Genomic DNA, 22,633 nt, shown 5'->3' with positions numbered 1-22,633 from the left:
TAACAAGTTCGCGCACTTCGACTCGTCGATCACTCAAGACCATTGCGAGGATTTTGTCAACCATTTCTACAACTCGGTTTTAATTTCTTTCAGTGTTTTGCCTTTCAAATAAAAGTGTTTCACTTTTTTAATCACTTCACGAAACTCGTATTTTTCACTTGTTCAAAAATACTAAAAGTTGTTTATTTCAATCGGTCGTAAAAATAAAAAAACGTGATGGAAATGGCTGACAGTTTGATAGTAGTCTATTGACATATAGGTAGTGCTTTTCAGAAACAAATTTATTTTGCCATCTTTCAGTTTTTCTAAAGTTTTATTGTCCTACTCTCGTATTTTCTCCGAACATATTATGTGATCGTGTTATCTTGTTTTTAATACAAATAATTAAAGGACTTTTGGTTTGAGAAATATTGATCAAAAAAATCGTTATCACTATTTAAATGTCTTCGTTATTGTTTTTAAAAGCATTTTAGCTTTTTTTTAATGAATTAAAATTGAGATATAAAATTAAGTCTAAAGAGATGGCGAAAAATAGAAGTGTTACGACCTCCGTACGCTTCTGCCTCCGGACGCGCTAGGCGGTCAACGTTGAGACGCCGCTACCGCGCTGCGGTCTCTTTTAGCGGCTCGTATTTGTTCGGGGTGCGTTTCGATCCCTCGCGGACATATTATTTGTAGCCAGTAGGCGGCTCGGTGCGGTTGGCGGCATTGGGCCGAATGGCGGCGACGGCGGCGTGCGGTACGACGACGGCGGCGACTGATCAACGGTCGCCGGCCAAAGAGATGGCGGAGCAGCAGCAGGACCTCGACCTGTACGCTGACGACATCGAGACGGACTTTGCACAGGTATATTGCTCGTTTCGCGCGTTCGTGTGTTCGTTTACAAGGGGCGATCGACCGGCGTCGCGGGACCGTTAAGGTTCGTGTACTTTTCGCCCCCAGCTATCTTATACTACCTAATACTTACCACTACTATGTTATTATTTAATAAATAATAAAAACGTGGCTGTGCACATCATGTACGAGAATTAGTCGAATGAAAACCTTAAATGTATTTTTATCTAGTAATTTATTGAACGAAAAGGTACAAAAAGCATCTGTTTTACTAGTGCGTTCAACGCCACTCACTTATGCATCAATTATGGCCATACAATTTGTGCAATCATGTTGAATTCTTTGAGATTCGGAAACGAAGTAGCAGTTATGCGGTCAAGTACTGACGCAAATGTCGAATGGTAGTGTTTTTAGCTTATACATCTTGAAAGTCCAACGTTCCTTCTGATCCTCGATCCGACCAATGTCTTACTGATTGATTTTAAATCTATTGAATATGCAATTTGGGAATGCTGTTTGGTACCTGTTCAGTAGAGATTCGACATGGACGTACGTGATGCTTAATAGCCTTTTTATCTGGGAAATATCAAAATATCCATCAACACATACATACCATCACGGTATTTCCCACCGTGTGAGGTAGTCAGAGAACATTGTATGTAAAAAAAACAGTGCGCCAAACTGCAAACTAATGACGTTCAATATGGGTGTTTATAGTTAAAACATGATTTACGATTGCCTGGAACTTACAGAACTCTTGAAAATACTATAAAAGAGTTCCCACTCTTTTTCCCAAGGCTTCGCAGGAAACGATCATTGCATGTTCCACTACCAGCGAAGACGTGCAAACTAATTGTCTTGAATTATCCAGCTATCCCTACCATCACGGTAGCTAGAATATCTGCATTGTGTTACAAGCATAATGTGTCCTGAAAATAAAAAAGACTCCGAGGTGTTTATGTAGTGTTTCGACAGATCCAAGTAAGAGGTAAGCTAAATTGAAACCATTTTCAATTGCTTTGGATGAAAGTGCAGATACTTCTACCTAAAAGTTAATGAGTTCCATCTGTAAGTTGTCTGATGCACTATTTACATCAGCATCTAGTAGACGAGTAAATATAGTGAATGCGCTGTCATTTTTTTAAAATCGACATTCATCTCCATAACAATCATGCAATATTTTTAAGAGATGCCAAAGTAGAAAAATGATAGTAATTTTCAACTCTTATCTGACTTTCGAATAATATTAATTTATGTAAAAAAGCTTCAAACATTTGAGCGGTATCATCGTACATATACAGTGGTTAAACTTTCACTGTTCTGAGGTACCCCAGATAGTTATATATTTACATATATAACTGAAGAAATAATAAATAAAAAATATATTTTTATGACGTTTTTTTATATGATTTTTATATATAATAAGACCAATAAATTTAAGAGTACAAAATAAATTAATTAACATAACAAAAAATATTTAGAGCCTCTGAATTTATATAAAAAAAATCCACAGAGCCAAATAATATATAAAAATAATGTAAAATAAATTAACGAAATTTAATAATAAGAAATTGTTAAAATCAATTATTAAAACATACTAATACAAAAAAGTAATAAAATAAATCAAAGCAATACGTTGAGAATCACTAATTTGTTTTTAATTTACTATTAATGTAATACAAAATATAAATAAATAACAACAGAAATAATTATAGAAAAATACATAAAATTAACTGACTCCCAGGTGTATACTAACAAATGTTCATAAATTAACTCCACAAGGGTTAATATGTCCATACAACTGATGCACTAATTGTCCTTGTTTTTGTAATTTTTTACATTTGACTCGTTAAGGTGTCCCGTGATATCTACAAGAAATGCTAAGTTGCATATCCACGGATCATTTTTTAATTCCTCGGTTGCTTTTCTCTTAATTTCTCTAAAGTCTGCAATATCTTTCCTCAAATTATAAAAACGTTTTAACATATCGCCTCTGCCTAACCACCTTACTTCAAAGTAATATCTTCATATTCTAAAAACAGATCTGCCAAATATTTTAAATTGGCTGTGATCAAGTGCACGCAACTTAATAAAGTTAATGGCTACCACTACTTCCATAGCATTGGAAAATTTTATTGACTTTCCACAGATTTTGTTGGTGGATTATGCAGTGAAAATTTTTAATTTTTTTAAAGGGTCTGTAAATGTGTTGCATTTTTATGAATTAATCCTAAAAATCTCATTTGACCAACTATTGCAGGCGATTCATCTGTGAATATGCCATATAATGGATTCCAATTCATGTAAAATTTCTTAATGACTATATTTAGAGCTTCATATGTCTTCTCCATTTGTCATTTCTTGCAGTGGCTGAAGAGCCCATAATTTTTCTAAGACATTGAAGTCAATGTCAACTCATCGAATAGATATCGCCAATTGTACGGTATTTGAAGCATCCATACTTACATCCAATGCAATTGAAAATGCCTTTAATTTACTACACCTCTCTTTCAAATTTGTTTTAATGTCATCCGCTATCATCTCTATTCGTCGGACGTTACATCTTGACAAAGAAATGTTTTCGAAGTCTTTTTTCCTTTTGGAACATCTTATACTTGCAACATCGAGCAGACACTTTTACAAATTCACCTTTACCAAATGACTTGTAATTGATAGCGATTTTTTCGCTCACAATAAAACTGGCTTTGACAATGTTATCGTGTAGAATTTTTAGCTTGTAGATAAATTGCTATTACTGCACATATTTACCGCTTATCGATATTCCTTCTTTTTGTCTTCAATTGAACCATTTAATCGTGTTCTTTGTATCATGGCATTTCCACACTATACGATGGTACTTGCATTACTATCACAATCTCTTTTCTCCTCCAACTTTATTTTTTATGTAACTATAACATACATATCTGTTTGGGCACCAATTCTATATTTATGTAGATTCACCCTATTCAAATCTTTCTATTAACATCTTTATGTATACAATTTTCGTATGATACAGATTTAATGTTTTTAAATATTTCTAACAGTTTATAACTTAACACGAAAAGGAGTACATTAAATAAACATCTTAATAATATCAAATAATTCAATTATCTTTAATGGTTTATATGCTCTAATATTTGTAAATTAAATATTAATATATGTTTTGAACTTCATATTATATAATCGATTCACAATCATATTAGAATAATTTAATAAACGCGCTTTATTATAATTTTAGGATGAATTTTCATCTGACAACGTAGACATCTATGATGCGCTCACGGAACCGTTGAGTATAACTGACGCGAGAGAGGCACCAGAGCCTACTCCGCAGCATACGCCAAATGAGACAAACGGTAGTGGTAATTATAGCAGTTCCAGCTCCAATCATGGTCACCATGGCCATATGGGGAGACGACATCAGCTATACGTTGGAAATTTGACATGGGTTTGTACATAATTTAAGGTATTTTTTTTAAACCTATTTTTAATTGCTTTATGTGATATTATAGTGGACAACGGATCAAGACATTGCAAATTCTGTCGGCGATCTAGGAATCGATGATTTCCTGGATGTTAAATTTTTCGAAAATCGAGCAAACGGACAATCTAAAGGATTTTGTGTTATATCTCTTGGATCGGAACAGAGTATGAAAATGTGCTTGGACAGATTAGCTAAAGTAGTCTTGCACGGACGTAACTTAATTGTTACTTTACCGACCAAGCAGGTATGCTTAATATCTATTAACTTGAACTTTTTTTATCGATTTTTAATATTTTGAATTTACAATTACAGGCTTTGAATCAATTTGAAAGCCAATCTAAGACGAGGCCACCTCCTCTCGGGCCAAACAATCAAGGTAATCGCGGATCGCATCCCAATGGTCCCCAAGGTCCTCATCAACACCCTGGAGGTTGTTTATATTTTTTGCATCGTCTTGAATACTATCCTTGATTAATTATATTGTTTTGTTTTATTAATAGATCATTATTTCGGGCCTAACAGTGGTGGAATGGGTCCAGGTGGAGGAATGGGACCTGGGGGCGGTATGGGTCCCGGAGGCAATATGGGACCTGGTATGGGACCAGGTGGCGGAATGGGACCTGGCGGTATGAGACCCGGAAATATGGGCCCTGGAAACAACATGGGTCCAGGCAACAATATGGGAGGTGGAATGGGTCCCGGCGGAAACAATATGGGAAGCGGAGGGCAACGTATGATGCTTCCTCCGCCTCATCAACAAAATATGCGTGGACCTCCTCCTCCACCACATCATCATCAATCTCAACGCGGTCTTCCGATGCAGGTAAATAATAGAATATCGCTAAAACTAAATAAGTTAAACACGTAAGTCAAAATTAATGACAATTAATAAACAGGGTCCTCCCATGCACGGTGGACCTGGTGGGCCCGGTCCTGGCCAAGGAGCTCCAAGATTTCAACATCCTCCACAGCAGTGGGGACCTGGAGGACCGCCTCCGGGAGTTCGTCCTCCTGGACCAGCTCCTCCTGTGCAGCGTCCGCCTGACCAGCACCCACATCAACAACAACCTTACGTAATGATTTATTTGTAATATTTCAGCAATATGAATTTGTATATGTATATTTAACAAGCTCAAATGTTTTAGTTCCAAGGAGGGCCTAACTCTGGCGGTCGGCCTGGAGATCCTCGTCCTTCTAGACCTGGAGATTGGGGTGCACCTAGAGGACCACCGATGCAACAACCTCATCACTTTGGAGTAACCGGTGGACCGCCACCACAACACATGCAACCTCAAGGCCCACCCAGGGGACCTCCACCTCAGCATGTTCCACCGGGTTAATACATTTTTATGCTAGTAGATATGTTTGTGAGTGCCTCTATTTATTATGTATTTTTCATTAGGTGTTGCAGGTGTTGCGGGAATCGTTGCTCCTTGTCAACCCGCCCCTCACGTGAATCCAGCATTCTTCCCTGCAGCTGCCACGGGTCCTACGGGTGCTCCTCCGCCACAAGCCCCGCCGCAAACAGCTCAATTAGCACCACAATATCACGCTCACAGAAGTCAACCTTATCAACGTCCTGCGGTATGTCTGCAAAATTATATATCAAAATGACTACATGTTATAATTTATTTTAACATACTTTATAGGGATCGTACGATGGCAGAGTCGAAGCACCGTTAGCAGTCACTCCTATGATGAGCGAACAAGAGTTTGAAGAAGTAATGAGCAGGAATCGCACCGTTTCCAGCAGCGCTATCGCTAGAGCTGTCTCCGACGCGGCAGCTGGAGAATATGCCAGTGCAATTGAAACACTAGTAACGGCAATATCGTTAATCAAACAGAGCAAAGTAATATTTAAACTCAATGACATACAAAATTACGATTGCTATATTTTTGATAATTTTTTTAAAGGTCGCGAATGATGATCGTTGTAAAATTCTTATTTCTTCGTTACAAGACACTTTGTTAGGAGTCGAAACGAAGAGTTACGGTTCTTCTTCTAGACGCGATAGATCGCGTTCACGTGACAGGGTTCACCGCCGCACTGGTCGCCGAGAGCGATCATCATCACGCTACCGTGACCGTAGCCGCGAGCGCGACAGGGAAGACCGTGAAAGGTAATTCAAGAGGAAAATGACGATGTAACGGCGGAAAACACTATACATACACTTGATTTACAGATATCGCGATCGTTCTAGAGACCGAGAAAGAGAACGTGAAAGAGATACGTAAGTATCATATTAATGATTGATATCTCTCTCATTATTATACAACGTAGTATATTAAATGTTCTATGTATTTTGTTTATTGCCACACATCACACTTATCTGTATATATATATTATATTATATTGTATTGTATTAAAAAAATATTAATGCATTTTAATAATACAACTTTGCGTTTTTAGGTATTATCGTGACGGTTATCGTGAAAGGGAGAGGGAAAGGTCTCGATCCCGTGGAGATCGAACAGATCATTATAGAGCTCATAGTCGCGAAGAAAGGTATTTGTCAATTATGAGATTGTATTGTCGCAACTGTTTTATTAATATGTGATTTTTTTAGACCTCGCAAGTCCCCCGTTGATACCGGTGTTGGTGGGGATTCCGCTCCGGTTGCAGACTCAGTGTCGAAATCTCGCTCTGGAGCCAATTCGTCTAGCGGAGGAGGCGGAAACGCTGGCAATTACTACGAGGATAGATACAGAGAGAGAGGTGGCGGCAGTGGCCGCGAAAGAGAAAGGGAAGTTCCCGCAGAAAGGGACAGGGATCGCGAACATCGCTCCAGGCATTAAAAAATAAGGATATATACAAGAATTCCTTAGATATACAAGAAATTTCAATAATCATTAAATTTATCCATTACATTTAATTCTTCATATAAGACACTATTATTGTGATCAGAATTAATTTTCCTGAACCCTAGTCTTTATTAAGCAAATTGATTCAATCCTTGACAATACATCGTTATATTGTTGCAATGGCACTAAATAGTGTTGTACTTTTTTTTATATAGTTATACAATTTCATTTGGTGCAAAGACATGGCGAATATCTTATTACTTTGAGAATTAGAATAGTCAAGACTTGATGAAGGAAGCACTAATTTCGTTCATATTAATCTCATGATCCAGTAAATTTAATTATGAACCTCTACTTTTATTATAATGGTACAAAAACGGATTTTTTCTTCAATGTGTGTTTTTATATTATACAAACTATCTGCTGTTCAAATGTCACTGAACCCCATCGAATATTAATAACGTTCAACGTAATAATTTAAGTAGTCGACACGTTTTTGTGTATATTTTCTTTACATGAATATGTATGCAAAACTCGCCATTTATCTTATCCATAGTTGAAATAATAAATAAGGTCAAAATGTAATGGAAGAAAAGTTTCAATATTGTACATTATACATGCTGCAATATTCAGAATAACCATTCATAGTTTTACAATGATTATAACTATACAGTGTGAAATGATTTTGATTTTTAATTCTACTTTATGATTAGTTATATCAATATATTGAATCAATGTTTGAGGGAAGTTGTGTTTCCGTATGCAAAAATAGCGTCGTTTAGATTGATTATAGTTGTTCAATGCAATTTTCCCTTATTTCGTGCATTTTGTAATTTTAAAATCTACTTGTATGCGCGTATTTAATGCCGATCAAGAGTCTGCAGCCTTCTCGTATTCAACATTAACATCAGCTGTTCGTCTGAAAAACGAAGAAAGAAAATTTTTGCTGCCGAAGAGTTTCTTGTAATATCTATTATTATATTTTTTGTGAAATTAGAAAGTAAAGTTTTATGTGGATAAAATATGCTTTGTATTTTACTGTTGTATTTATTCATTTTTATTTTATTTTTATTGCCTCACCTTGAACCATTTTTGATGATTTTCCTTCAAAAAAGTTGTTTTGGATGTATAAGATTCACTTAAAATAAAGTTAAACTTATAAACTAAATATAATTTATGAAACTATGTATTGATAATATTATTTTTATTTGTGTCTTTTGAATGTTTATGCATGGAGATGTATGCTTGTTTTTTATATATTTTATATTAACTGTAATTCTTCAAATTTACTTCTTGTATTTATTTTGTATATGTTATTTTATTTGTCCATCTTTACAAGAATAATTTAATTTATAAAAGTCACATTTTATATTTTAATTGGAATATACTGGAGAATTAAAGATGATTATATTTATATAAATGTCCAAAAAATATTGTGGATGCTATTATCAATCAGCTTATAGCTTCCATGAAATAATCTTCTGTGCATTTATTAAATCTAAAAATCTTGTATTTTAAAAAAAATATCTATATTTATCTTGTAAACATATTTGTATATATTTATTTATTTGGATTGAATTTATATAATATATACATCCAATATATTATGTATTTGATGTCGAACTGCGATGACTCCCAATATTGTGAAGATTTTGACAAAAATAATGCAGGTAAAGGTTTTTATTTAATATGAGTGTTATTTTAAGAAATTAAACTATTTACACTTTTTCCTCAATTATTTACATTCGCATTGTAATCTCAAACATGTTTAATTTTGTATATTTATATTAAAAAGTCTTATATAATACATATTTAATAAAAGAAAACGTGTAAATGGGTTATTAATATGGCAATTAGTAAAATGAGGATCTCATATCAATAATGTAATTTTAAAATTAACATACTGTGACATGTGATGTGTTTTTTATATGACAAATTATTTCCCAAGTATATGTATCATTCGGTTAGTTTAGTTTATTGTAATTTAAATAGCCACTTATAACGTCTAATCGTTCTATGTAAGAATAATTAATTGATATATATAAATTAATATAAAAATAATGTATATGTCTGATAAATGGTCAGTTTCTTTAAATCGCTTAGTAACTTTTTGATAAACAGCAGTTCATATACTAATTTTTTCATTACATGCATATTTAAAATCATGGTATTATTTGCTGAAATGTATAATATTTTTGATTAAATTTTGCTGTTCTCAAATACCAACAATCTGTTAAAATATAACTGACCATTTAAAATAAAAGTCAAATTTATTGATCCAGTAAATACAAACTTATATAAATTATTGAATATGAGATTCTCGACATGATTGTTAACATAATGAAAGAATGAGTGATAAAATGAAGAATAGAAGGTATAAATATTCATATATTGTTATGTTTTTGTATTTATTTATATTTTTAATTTATAACTAAATACAAATCCCTGACAAAAATAGCTATTATAACTGATATAACAAATAAATTTGATTTTCAAATATTAAGTGTCTAATGAGAATGTGCACTTTAAAATTGGATATACATAGTTGATCTCCTTTTGGTGTTTTATCTTATTTTGGCTAAATATTGTTATGCCAAATTGATCTTTGCCGACTTAATCATTTGTTACTGTATTGGTAACAACTTTTTTGATAAGCTGTATTTTTAAAGCAAAATTCATGTCATGATTTATTAACGCACATGTTAATTGACGAAATATCTTTAATAACTTTATAATAATTTTTAAAAATATGACAAAAAATTAATCTTTGGTTCAATCTTGTAAGATTACTTTGTGAACATTTTAAAGGTCACTAATGCATATATAGTGAAATTATTAATATTAGTGTAGGTAATCTTTAAAATGTTCATAAATTTTGAACCAGATATACACCTCGTGATACTTTGTGATAAAAGAACTGATAAAGATGTATTTTAGTGAACAATAATTTGTTCAGTACATTTAAAATGTTATATTTTTTAATAATTTAACGTATACTAGATAACATTGGACTCGGCCTTTTTTATTATAAATATTAATCTTTTGGGGTAGAGACAAAAAATGTTTTACGAATTAGAAACACTATTGATATAGTAGTTGTGAAATATACATATGTATATATGAACCAATGTTAAATATAGTATTGTGGTATTATTAATTTTTACCCACATTACAAAAATATGTTAGTATGTTTGAACCAAATCGATGGATTATGAATAATAAATTCTAATGCATATAAATGGGAAAATTGAAAATGTTACGCACTGTTCAAAAACAATTCCTTTAGCTTATAATATTTCTCTAGATCAGAGGCTCTCAACCTTTAGCTGAAAACTTTTTGCGGTAATGACAGATATATTTTTTTAAATATATAGTACTTTGCATTTTTTAAAGAGATAAATTCTACCACTAGTGAAACTTTAAATTCCTTATAAGAAACTGATATACTCATATTATTAGAATCTATTACTATTTGCCTTTCATGTTTTTTTTTTATTGCACCCTGCATCTTAAAAAAAATTATTTTCCAGTTTTTTGGATTATTTTTCTGGTTGAGAACCGCTGCTCTAGATCATAGTAAATAAATAGATTAATAATTAGATATTTAGTATAGTCCCTTATCAAATCGTAAAAATAATTTGGTCAATGGGTCTTATGTTGCCCTGAATGACAACATCCTAAATACTATTTTGAATGTATGTAAAGATTTATAACTAACACACGATTCTTTTTGTCCAAATAACATAATAATTACTTGTCTTATTACATATTATTTAGACAATTATTTGAAGTATAGGTGTATAGGATTCTATGTATTTTTGTCTGCTGGAAGAGAGTCAATTCAAAGTCTGATTTCGTACTAATCTTCTGTATGACTTGAATGTACAAACACTAGTGTAAAGTTGACTTTGAACTTTCTTATTTCCATCAGACAATTATTACGCACGTCCTGCGCCCAAATAGAGTATATTGAAAATTATAAAACCCCCAATTGACGTTGTTTATATATTTTTAATAATAATTATACAATGTGAGTCAACTAAACGCTTGTGAATGTTCCTAAGGATGACGGTGTTCTGATAATTGGAAAGATTCAACGGATTGTTGTATTCAATACGTCATTAAATTATATGTAGACATTTGTAGCTGAATAAAGAAGCAGAAAGAAGAAAGACTTATGGTAAGATTACTTGTGCTTTATTTTTTATAGGAATATAACCGAACTGTGATATTTTATATTTTTTGTATATTAATGCTTAAGAAAAATATATCATAACTAACACAAATATTTTCGTAAGGAAATCATTTCACTATTGTTCCATGTTTTGCCGCTTAAGTTAATTTATTTCCAGAACTGGGACTATAATTGAAACGATTTCCTTATAAGAAGTATTACCTCTACATAAATACAATAAACAAAACTTTACGTGTATGATTCATATTTCTTTTCCAGTTTGTTAATTTTTCATGCTCATTTAAAGTCGATAATAATTGTTCATATCATAACATTAAATTTATTTTGTGATATCCAAATATTAAAAATATGAGATGTAAAATTGTCTTGTCTTGCCTTAGTTTAACATTAGCTTGCTAAGTATCGTAAAAGATGTAGAATTATAGCATTTGAATGCTTATTGATGAAACATTTGAAGGCAAGCCAAGATGAAAACAAAAAATGTGAGATTTTTTATGTTTTTATAAACAAGTAATACATCATTATATTACATTATATCCAAATTTTGAAATTTTCTGTATTTCCACAAAAACAATTATCAATCTAATTTAATGTAAATATTTTTTTGTTATTTTACTGTAAATATATATATACATATTATTTCTCATTTTAAATAGTTTGAGAATTTAAGTACCTAAAGACATTCTAAACATTTTGTTTAACGGTCTTCAAGAATCATGTCAATATTTTATTATATACATATATTCTAATAATAGTAATGAATTCTGTGATAAACCATTATTTTATTTAGTGCTTTGTATACCCATTTTTAATGTGAAACGGTAAGTATTTAACTGTAGTTGTTTGAGAAAAGGTTGTTGGTTATTTATTTTTGTTATTTTATTTTTACTATTAAAAGCTAGTATATTATTTCTCTGTTGTGTGTTCGGTTCCGTTTATTTGTACTGTGATCTTTGTACTTGAAAACATTGCAATGCCACATTTTGTTAATATGTAAGTAATACATTTTTGGAATAGAATATCTGTTTTGAGGATACATAAGTTTAACTGCAATACATATTAAGATATAAGCGTCCTAATAAATTGCATGAAATTATAACTACATACAAATTTGAGTATCAAAATATTTTTTGCATGTTATTTTGTATCGACGATGTTACATTATTTATTTGTTATCATATGCATTAATTATATATACATATCATTGTGTAGCCGTTCATCTCAACTATATTTTTGTTTCTTCAAAGTCCGTCTTCATATGTAAAATTTCATATCTACATATATTAGATTATTGTGTTACTAAAACTAAACTTCAATTGCTTTACATAAAAATTAACATTGCTAATGCAATTGTTTATTTACGTACGTAGACTTCTTATATGACTATCGGTTTTCTTGCCCTTCTGTAATATTTTATCTCGAAGCGATAGCTATCACTTCGGCTCATAATATTGTTAACGTATTATGCTCTGCGTTATGATTTTTTTTAAATTTATATTTTGCGTAATACCATCTAACGTGGTGGTTTATATTTTAAATAACCATATACTGATTTCAAGTATCTGTGATTTTTTACTATATCATTTAAAACGTACAGAGACTGAGGAAGTGACCGAAAGTCTCAAAATATGATGCAAATAGACGATATCAACGAAAAGTTGTCTTTAATTTTCGCCTTCGTTATAGTATACGTTAATAGAATAAACACTAACGGTTAATAGTAATTTTAGCTTTGCAAATAACTATTTTGCCTTATATATGGAGACTGACAGCTGTTGGGAGTTTGACAGATACGCGCGCATGCGCTGCGAAATTTGTAAGCAGCTCGAAGTTACGAGTGTATTTCAGACGAAAATAGTAATACATTTTTCATAACTTTAATTACAATACTATTATTGTATTCATAAATATCTTAGGATGGATTGCAGTTTTGCAAAAAATTTGAATGGTTACCAAGTATAATAAGGGACTAGTTTAAATCATCAGCTTATTCTCTTGATTAGATGAATTTTGTTTAAAAAATACTACCAATTGTAGATGATATCATATTTCAGCTCCGAAAAGGTTCAGTTTATTTGGCTTACTACCTTGAAACCCAAAATTCATACTGGGGTTTTAAATTAATTTCCAACCAAAATTTTCTATTGTCCATACAGATTTATTGTCACTTTAAATGCTATCGGTCAATATTTTCTATTATTAAGGTGCGTTCTTTTTTTTAATATAAAAAGAGCCTATATTTGATTTTAATAATAACCAATCAACATTAACGGAAGTTAGACCAAGATTTACATTTTTCATGATAATGAATATTCGTGCAATGCCTATATAGAGCTATCCCAAGCACGTCTCATTTTACATTTAATGTAATTGCTTTTTCTATAAATTAAGTAAAATTAGACTAGGATATAAATTACTGTCTGATGGTGTAGAGGCTTATTTATTTATTATGGCCAAAATTAAGCGGCACTCTGATAGGACTGACGTGATGGCGGCAGGCCTTGAAGGGAAGAGCAGGACTGTTAGGGCCTCATTCGCCGATCATTTACATCATCATCCACTTAAACTTGTAATTAAATTGTAAACATTTGATTCAATAAATAATACTCTATTGGCTACCGTATTAGTATTATTTGTACCCGCCAAACTTGTAAATAGAATTAATGATTTTGTTGCGTTTTTGTTTCTGTGTACGTAGAGCGCGATTGATTGCTATTTTTCACATTTATCTCTTTCAATTGTTAATGACGATGAAGACCTTCAATAATTCTGCACTGGTTTACTAAACAAAGTTATAGACTCACGTCGGTCAATTACTTATACGTTAATATAATGAACATTCAATTATAAAAAGCAAACCAATGTAACTCGTACAAAGTTGTAAAGGTACTTAGCATTAATTAATTAATTATTTATTTCCAATATTGTTGTCTTATTTTTCTATATATTGTTTTTTTATAATTTATATATTGTTTATATGGATATAATTTTGTTTTAAGCACATTATTGTTATTTGTTACCTTTGTATGTCGCACGTGTCTTTTTAAATTTGTGCTCGATTGTATTTGACAAAAAAGGGTATATAAATGTATGTGGAATCTCTGAATAGCTTTTTCTACTGCTATTTGTATAAAAATAATCAATTTTTAAATATAATGGGAGGCTTAGAATATTTATATTTTGAAATTAGATGTTTAAACAAAGCGATAGTAAATATGAATAAAAATAATAGAGAAAAGTTTACAATTTCGTAGATGGTCGGTCGCGGCGGCTCTATGGCCGGTTCGTTTCCAACGATGGCAACTCTCCGAGGTTCAGTCTGTCGCCAGTGTGCGTAGCGCAGTGTCGGCGCGCGCAGCGGCATGCGCCGCGTCGCGGACGAGGGCGCTCACGGTAGCGCGCCGCAGTGAGCGAATCCAGCCATGGCCAACCGGGCAGTGCCCGCAGACAAGGTGCGAATTGACCCACCACCCGCGCTACGCCCCCGGACGGACCCGTCTCCCGTCTCGTCGCCCGAACAAAGAGCTCGATCGATGTCGAGCTGCGACCTGCGACTGCGGGGCGTCGTCCGACACACAACAAACCGATCGACGTCAACAAAAGTGTGCAAAGTGTTTCGTTTCGATCGATGTTATTACACCATCGCCCGCCCGTACGCCCGTACGCCAGTACTATGTTTTTAGTTTTGTTACGAGAGGAGAAAACTTTCAAATCGAAAGTCGAGGTTTGATCGTGCGTTCGCTTTGTGTGCCGTAAATAAATGCACAAATGTTTTCAAACAAGTGCCGCAGTGAAATTGTGCTAAGACACCAATAATGTTGTTATGGCCTTTATTTTCCTTTTAAAAGCAAAACAATCTCATTTTGTTTTGTTTACATCTTGGCATTCAAATTGACAGATTTTGGCCAAAAAGATCAAAATGCAATTGCTCAGACTTTTGATAGTGTTTTTACCTTTTCCAAACATCGGGTCGAGGCACATTTTTTTATTTATTTTTATATGTACTAAAAATTTTCGCAAAACGTAAAAATAAAAGAATTAATATTTTCATAAAACAATTTTTATAACTTATATTTTTTTAATAATCTCGTCTTGAAGTTCTGCTTAGAGATTGGTTATTTGCCGGAAGGAATGCACCTGTGCGTGTAGGGACACAGGGTAGTGTTGTTTTGTTTCACTTAATTTATCACACAGTGATTGTTGTGGCTACACGGGTTTTATTTACATATTATAATTATTGGTTTGTTCTACTTGATTTTATTTTTATTCTTCTCTTCAAATTTATTATTATTCGATGTGTGATACGTAAGAACCATCCGTGAGATTAGGAAAATCTGGGAATACCTAATCTGAAATAATCGATCGGAATTATAATTATATAGTAATCACAAATTCCGATCTCTCAAACACGAAAAAAGTAGGGTATTTTAGGTGATAGACACCAACTTATACAACTAGTCAATCGTGCTGGCCGTATTTCATTTTTCAGATATTTTACATGCCTTAGGTACGTCAGAATCCACTAAATCGCTCTGAATTATAAATAACTGGTATCACTAGCTTTACTTTCGACCAAGATTCATATATGTATGTATGTACTCCATCAAGACAATGGTTTTAAAAATACAGTATTGTTGTTCCATTGATGAAATAACTTCCAGGCAATGGGTTGAATTAGAGATGTAACATTTGGGGTTCGGCAGTTCGTTTGGATAAGAAAGAGCCTTATTGAATAACAATATGTACTGCATTAGCTAACTTCAACAAAACTAGTAGTTTGATTTTGAACCACTCTTCAAAAGACGTTCTATGTACTTCTCTGGCTGTTTTGTACATTCATTATTTTTTTAATTTTTGCAAAGATATCGTTTCATGAAGCATAAACCTTGGTATATCCAAGTCGACTATTTTTACATCGTGGTTGGTAATTATTTTAAGATTTATAAATGTTTTCAATTTCTGTAATTTCTACAGAGGATGTGGAGAAGTAATACAATTTTAATTTTACCCTTGTTTTTATGAGAAAGATTTATAACGAATAATATCATCGATATATACATATATATATAATCGATGTTAAAACCTCACTGATATTTTCTCGTCCCGGTTTTTGAAACGTGAATCCCGGGAGTTGGAATTAGAAAAATTAGAAAAAAATTCTGGAATTCTCGAGAAGAACCCACTATCTTACCGGGTGATAGGCATATTTTTTATTCATATTGATAACAATTATTATTATCAGAGTAAATATGGCAGGTGATGTCATTCTATCTGAATTTATTTAGCTTTTGATGTTTTATGACTCGCCGCATCGTTTGGTTATTTTTATGGAAATAAAAAATATATTTCGTGATAAATTATGTTAGAATGGTAGATAAAATAATTTATTGTGATACATAACTAGTGCGTAAAGCAAAAGTAGTTTTAAATATTTTTACAGCTGCATTAAATAGAAGTAACTAGAATTCAGGGAGAAAAAATAGGGACCATAATTTAAAAAACTTAAGGAAGCACTGCATATGCAAAAGTTCATGCTTTAATAATTCAATTCAATTCAACAATAAAAAAAAGTCTAAATGATTGCAGCATTAAATGCTGTAAAATACACGTCGCTTTTTCTTAAATTGTTCATGAGTCTAATAAAGCTATCGCCACGTTCGTAAGTGTGTAAATTTCCCCAAAAATGTTCTGGGCTATGTTTATCTTTAAGCCTCTGCTAAAACAGTCCAGGGTCTCGAGACGCTGCTAAAATGCATTCGTCATATTATTGTTACTCTGAAAATTTATTTTTGTAACCAACTACAATTATTAGCACTAACTTCATGTCGACTGATTTTTTAATAACAGATTTGCGACCGCTGCAATAAGATAATAATTAGAATCAGTTTACTTTCTTCTAGGTTGATAATCCTCAACTCTGTCGCTGCGGCCTATATAATTTTAAGTCATCAAGGTAAAACTTGATTATTGATGGGCATGTTTGGAAAACAACAATATGGATAAAGCCTATGAAACAATTTCTCGCCTAGCGAATAATTAATGAATGTTTTTTACATTAGTAGTTCTATACGTGCATTATATGATTTGGCTAGGAAGCTTATTCGCATTGTTCCTGGTGTTCCTTTGGTTGAATCAAACCGTTGTTAGATCTAGGAACATTGTTTATTAAATTCGTGTGTATGTATTATATACAAATGTTGACGCCTACGTCGCGTGTCATCTTTTATTGCCAGCCTCCAAACCGGAAAGCGAACGCGTGCTAATTTTTGACCTGCCTTACTGTTTGTGTACACTGTTCTCGAAGGGAACTGGTTTTTCAGCCAAAACGTAAGACCGCAATTTGTATTCCGGCTGCCTCCCAACGGACGCCCACTTTTTAAGTCGTCCGTCTAAAACCGCACGACCCACCGTACGAATTTGCATAGGAAATTGATCCGAGACACTAGTTTTTTTCCGATCGATGGCGAGGCGCTGTCTTTGGAGAGTGTCAATCGAAACCCCGTGTTTTCTCAACCGTCTCGTGCAAGCACCGCAACCACCTTAGTTGGGTGCGAAAACACGAAGGACAAAGGTACAGTGAAAAGCTTTTAAAAGTTGGTTTTTCAAGGAAAGTAGCCAAGAAAACTCTTGCATGTACAATAATGGCTAAAGAACTTTCCCCATTTAGTCAAGTTGGACCCTTGTATTTTTCAGTGAAAAGTAATGAAAATGAGATATTTAGATCAGTTGGGTTATGGATATGGTTATGGTTCTTAAAACATATAGTTGATTAGCATATATTATTAATACGGTTAGTCGCGCGTCCTTTATTTGCGACTCACATATGTACATACAAAGAAACTAAACGAGATGAATTTTTCATTGGGAATATATAAGAACTTTAAAGAAAACCTCAACTGTTAAGTTTTCAACAAAATCTGAAGTTGATACTTTTTTGTCAAATATACAGTCTTGGTCATGATAATGGGCATCCCAATTAATTTGTTTTACTTTAAAAAATCGTAAAAAATATAAATAAAAAACCGATCGACGATGTTAAAAGTGTTTATTTTAAGCTTATTTTTAATATTTAGTAGGCCCACCCTTAGTTTTAATTACAACTGGAACCCTTTTTGACATGATGTCAACTAATTACTTGCAGGTGGATGGAGATAGTTTTCTCTATTCCATCTGCAATTTTTCTCTCAGCGCAATTTTGGATTTGCAATTGTGTTGGACAAGCTTTCCTTTTATTTTTGCCCATAAATGCCCATAAAAAATAGGATTTAGGTCTGGTAACTGCAGGCCATTCTAAAAGCGTCAAAAGACGCAAACCAACTTCTGCTTTTTCGCAAAGTATAGCACGGAGCGTTGTCTTGCTAGAATCGAATGCTATAATAGCATGGCCTGCGCTTGGAAATATTTTCCTGTATGAATTCATTAAAGTGAATTCAAATAATAAAATATAAATGTTACTATTCATACTACCCTCGCAAGTGTACAGGTTTAATACCCCTGCTGCTGCCATGCAACCTCAGATCATAACGCTTCCGCCATCATATTTGACTTTCGGTGCTACGCAATCAGCTATATATTCTTCTCCGACTCTTTGACGCACGTGTACTACACCAGGGGTTCGAAAAACTTAAAAAATAGCATTATTTTAAAAAGTATTGCTTTAAAAATTAAAAAAAAAAGTTTAAAATATTTTTTTATATTCACCAATATTAGTTTGAAACTACCTCAAAGATCGATTCATCGGACCAAGTGACATTCGCCCAATCTTCGGATGTCCAATCTCGGTGTTTTCGGGCCCACTCTAACCTTCGGGTTTTATTTATTTATGAAAGCCACAATTTGCGTCGGGCTTTACAACTTCTGAGTCCCACATCGTTGAGCTTCTTTCTCACCGTCTGCGAATAAATGAATGGCTATTCGCTTGCAGAAACTTCAGTAGCCAGCTTTGAATACATTTTTCAACGGTTTTTAAGGGACTTGCGAACCAAGATTCGATCTTCCTGGACAGTTATCTTTTGTTTTCTTCCAGTTTTTGGCTTATTTTCAAATCATTTTGGACAGTGTTTTGCGAACAATTAATGTGTTTTCGAATTTCAGATATATTCAGTCAATATATGCAATCAAATTATATTCGCTCTTTTAGCTTCACTTAAATCATTTTTTAAATGCTTATTGAATATATAAAATAAATTATTAAAAAAAAGTATAACGAAATATAAAGGCCGAAATCACGCAACTGAACATAATGGTCGCATAGGCGAGATTGAACAATAAGACTTTCAATCTCATTTTAAAACTCAAGTGAGCAATAAAAAAACGACAAATTCCTTTGTTTAGTTTTCAAAATTACGGCTAAAATATTTCGGTCAGACTATGCACTTGTAAAGAGTTACACACCATTTTAAGGGGTACCCCATAATTATGGCCAAGGCTGTATTTCGCTATATAGTGCAAAAACAATTATACCCTAGGTCCAAAAGTAGCTTCCAAACGGCGAAATTACATGATTACGCAAATATATGTATGTAGAAACTTCAAACCCACGATAAATCTCTCAAAGACGGCTAAGCTTTAGATATCCATATACACTGTTTCAGTCAAAATGCTTTTGCGGCTGTAAAATAAGTGTATTTAGTGGAATATGCAAAGAAAAATATACATCAAAAAAAGTAATCCGCCGCTGTAAGCTACTTTGTCTTTGTTCAGAAAGTCGCACACTCGTTAATTAATATCTCTACTGGAAGATATTTTAGGTCTTCACTCTGCGTGAGTTCATTCGTTTGCGGTCGAATTCTATTATACATTAAAGTAAACCGATTCCTTCTAGTGATACTATGAAAAACACTTTGGTAGATCAGCTGCACCGGAACGCCGGTCCACTTCAATCGAAGCTCCCCATGGCGACGGTCGACCTCCTTCAAAGTCACATATGTGCGTGCAAAATGCCCAGTTTTTAGTTCAGTCCGGCTACCTGAGAGATTTAGATATTATAACATACATATACCTTTTGCGTTTTTTCTTCCCCGGATCTTTGGGAGTTGCACGCCAGCGGCATTTATGCAAAAGCGCCGGATGCTGCGAGGGAGATTCGTCTCCGAGAGCGACCCAGATTCGTCGTTTTCGTTATTCTAATCGAAATCTGCCGCCGGTTGCCCAAATGTGCTCGTTCTACTACACACACACACACCTGTCATGATACAACCGGAGCAAGGTTGAATAATATTAAGATACACGAGCGCAGTAGATAAGCGCATTCCCAAAACGAAGGCCTGCACTGCGGTTGCGGTGGAAGAATGCGTGTATCTTGTGTCTTTTGTGCTGGAATAGGGACTCTACGTTGATTGCATACTATTTGCGAGTGCAGAATGTTTAGTTTAAATGCGGTGATTATATTCACACTCAAGCGAAAAGCCTTTATGCATGAAATTGGTACGTTGACCGTCGCTACCCAAGCTTTTGAAACTCTTCGTATGCGAAAAAAATATATTTGCATCATATACAAGGAACCTATTATTTGGGAAATCAACAAACACTCTAAAACTACTTGAGAAGATATTCACTGTTCGATTTTTGATTCCAAAAATCGGCGTTATCTCATTTGGAATAGTAAATGGTCGTCATAAATATTCTAGAATTCAGACATGCCTTATAAAATAATAAATGATCTCGCATTGCATTGAAAATTGACCAAAATTATATGAATAGTATAATATAAAGGCAGACTTTTTAGTTAGCCCTTAATTTGCGTTAAGTAATTTTTCATACATTTTGCATCTAAACTAATGAAAACTCAAGCTATGTAAAATGATATTCATATACTAAAATTGCGTTTTTTTTATAGTGATTGTTTTTTAAATTACGCTACATTGTTGCGGTTTTGAGCTCCAAGTGTAGTGAACAACTTTATGTATAACAATTGTATGTAATATTAAACTAGATCTTATAGCATTATCACTTAAAATGCAATTGATTCGCACGTGATTAATTTTATGCCTTTTGGTAGTATTCGCTTATGTGTCATAATAATATTGCCGTTCATGACAAGATAATTGTATTTACCTTGATAGCACGCTTTTAACACGGTTAATTAGTGCCAGGAAAGGGCGTGTAATCTAATAGGAAAGGGATATGCGTTATATTCGCGGGGCTATTGTAAATTACCGAACTTAATCGATAAATTATGTTCGGTCCATTTTTATTATCTATTTTGCTTTATTAACATTATATTTTTTTAGATCGTTTAAATAAAATATTTAGATGTTTCATTGTTGTTAGAATAATATATATTATACTAACAAAAAAGATTTCTATATATTCTAATCTATTTAAAAATTGTTCCTACATAATCAGATATATTAATATATAATTTTACAAATTTAAATATAGTGTTTTAAATCAGATATCTGATTTAGTTAATTTAATTTAAACTCAGTCTTAAAGTGGCATGGCGTTGTGTTGTATCAAACCGCTAGTAACATGCAGCGTTTGATGTAGAGCGCATAAATAAATTTGGTCTATAACAGCTTTTGGCTCAAGCTTTTTGGAGTTCAAACGACTGACTACAGCCCAATTCATCCGTGGTCTCAATTCCTAGACTGAGAAGGATACATTCAATAACAAATCAACATTTAGTTTAAAAAAAATACATATCTCTAAATCTAAAGATATTTGCACAAAATGTATACATGTTTTCAATATCAAAGAACAATTTTGAACATCTCGTACTTTTTCGTACCTAAGTAAAGTGAATTGAAGTTTACGTATCCATTTATATGGCGCATGAGAAGTGTCAATATCCCAGGCATGCAGTGGTGTACCCTTTTAATTACTTACATCCTGTCACCATCTGTCGGCCTTCATACGCACATTCATCAATACCTAATTTGAAGTTTTATTAATTTTTATTTTATTGATAAGTGATTTTTTCGTTGAGTCGTATAACGTCAAAGTATTCCTATATGTGTCTTCTAACACTTCACGGCCCATGGTATTTTTTTGTGTTGATAAAGCAAACAGAAAAAATATTTTAACGCTTTTTACCATGCGATTGTTTTCATGAATTTTGGGTCCGATTTCAGCAATGTATACATACAACTCTCGGTATTTAGATGTATACAATCGTTCCCTTCCCATTGCTCTCAGCACGCAATATTTCAACCCTTTTTAAAGGGTTTTTAATTGTGACAAAACGCGCGGACTTTGGGACACTTCCATCCGATAAATCAACCTCGGTGATCGGTGGTCGTAATGAAACAAAATTAAATTTACGACGCTGGCAATAAAAGTGCAATATCCTCTCCTTCGTGTTGCTGTTCTGCGGT

At 33.1% G+C, this 22,633-nt stretch overlaps 2 protein-coding genes across 5 annotated transcripts in view; both read left to right on the top strand.

The window, feature by feature from the left end:
• Positions 1–551: 551 nt before the first annotated feature.
• Cpsf6 (cleavage and polyadenylation specificity factor subunit 6) lies at positions 552–8,158 on the top strand. Of its 4 annotated transcripts, none has more exons than XM_088186782.1 (13): positions 552–846; positions 4,073–4,282; positions 4,347–4,562; positions 4,631–4,694; positions 4,819–5,141; positions 5,215–5,391; positions 5,464–5,653; positions 5,721–5,902; positions 5,968–6,168; positions 6,233–6,438; positions 6,502–6,549; positions 6,729–6,824; positions 6,886–8,158. In XM_088186782.1, the coding sequence occupies exons 1-13, from the start codon at positions 718–720 to the stop codon at positions 7,112–7,114; spliced, it is 2,271 nt and encodes a 756-aa protein (XP_088042908.1). In that variant the 5' UTR covers positions 552–717; the 3' UTR covers positions 7,115–8,158. The 4 variants fall into 4 exon arrangements, with proteins under 4 accessions (XP_088042908.1, XP_088042906.1, XP_088042909.1 ...); XM_088186780.1 differs by having other exon boundaries at positions 4,631–4,748; XM_088186783.1 differs by lacking the exon at positions 6,502–6,549.
• A 6,473-nt stretch (positions 8,159–14,631) lies between these two features.
• Positions 14,632–22,633, top strand: part of UBL3 (ubiquitin like 3) — a 159,781-nt gene continuing 151,779 nt past the window's right edge. Inside the window, exon 1 of the mRNA XM_088185973.1 lies at positions 14,632–14,767. Coding sequence (XP_088042099.1) covers positions 14,738–14,767 — 30 coding nt within the window. The 5' untranslated portion in view covers positions 14,632–14,737. The remainder of the gene's footprint in view (positions 14,768–22,633) is intronic.

This window comes from Plectrocnemia conspersa, unplaced genomic scaffold, assembly GCF_051122295.1.
Source record: "Plectrocnemia conspersa isolate PC_06_02 unplaced genomic scaffold, ASM5112229v1 ptg000005l, whole genome shotgun sequence".
NCBI classification, from domain to species: Eukaryota; Metazoa; Arthropoda; class Insecta; order Trichoptera; family Polycentropodidae; genus Plectrocnemia; species Plectrocnemia conspersa.
The sequence above is the reverse complement of the archived record's forward strand: the minus strand, read 5'-3'. Positions and strand labels throughout refer to the sequence as shown.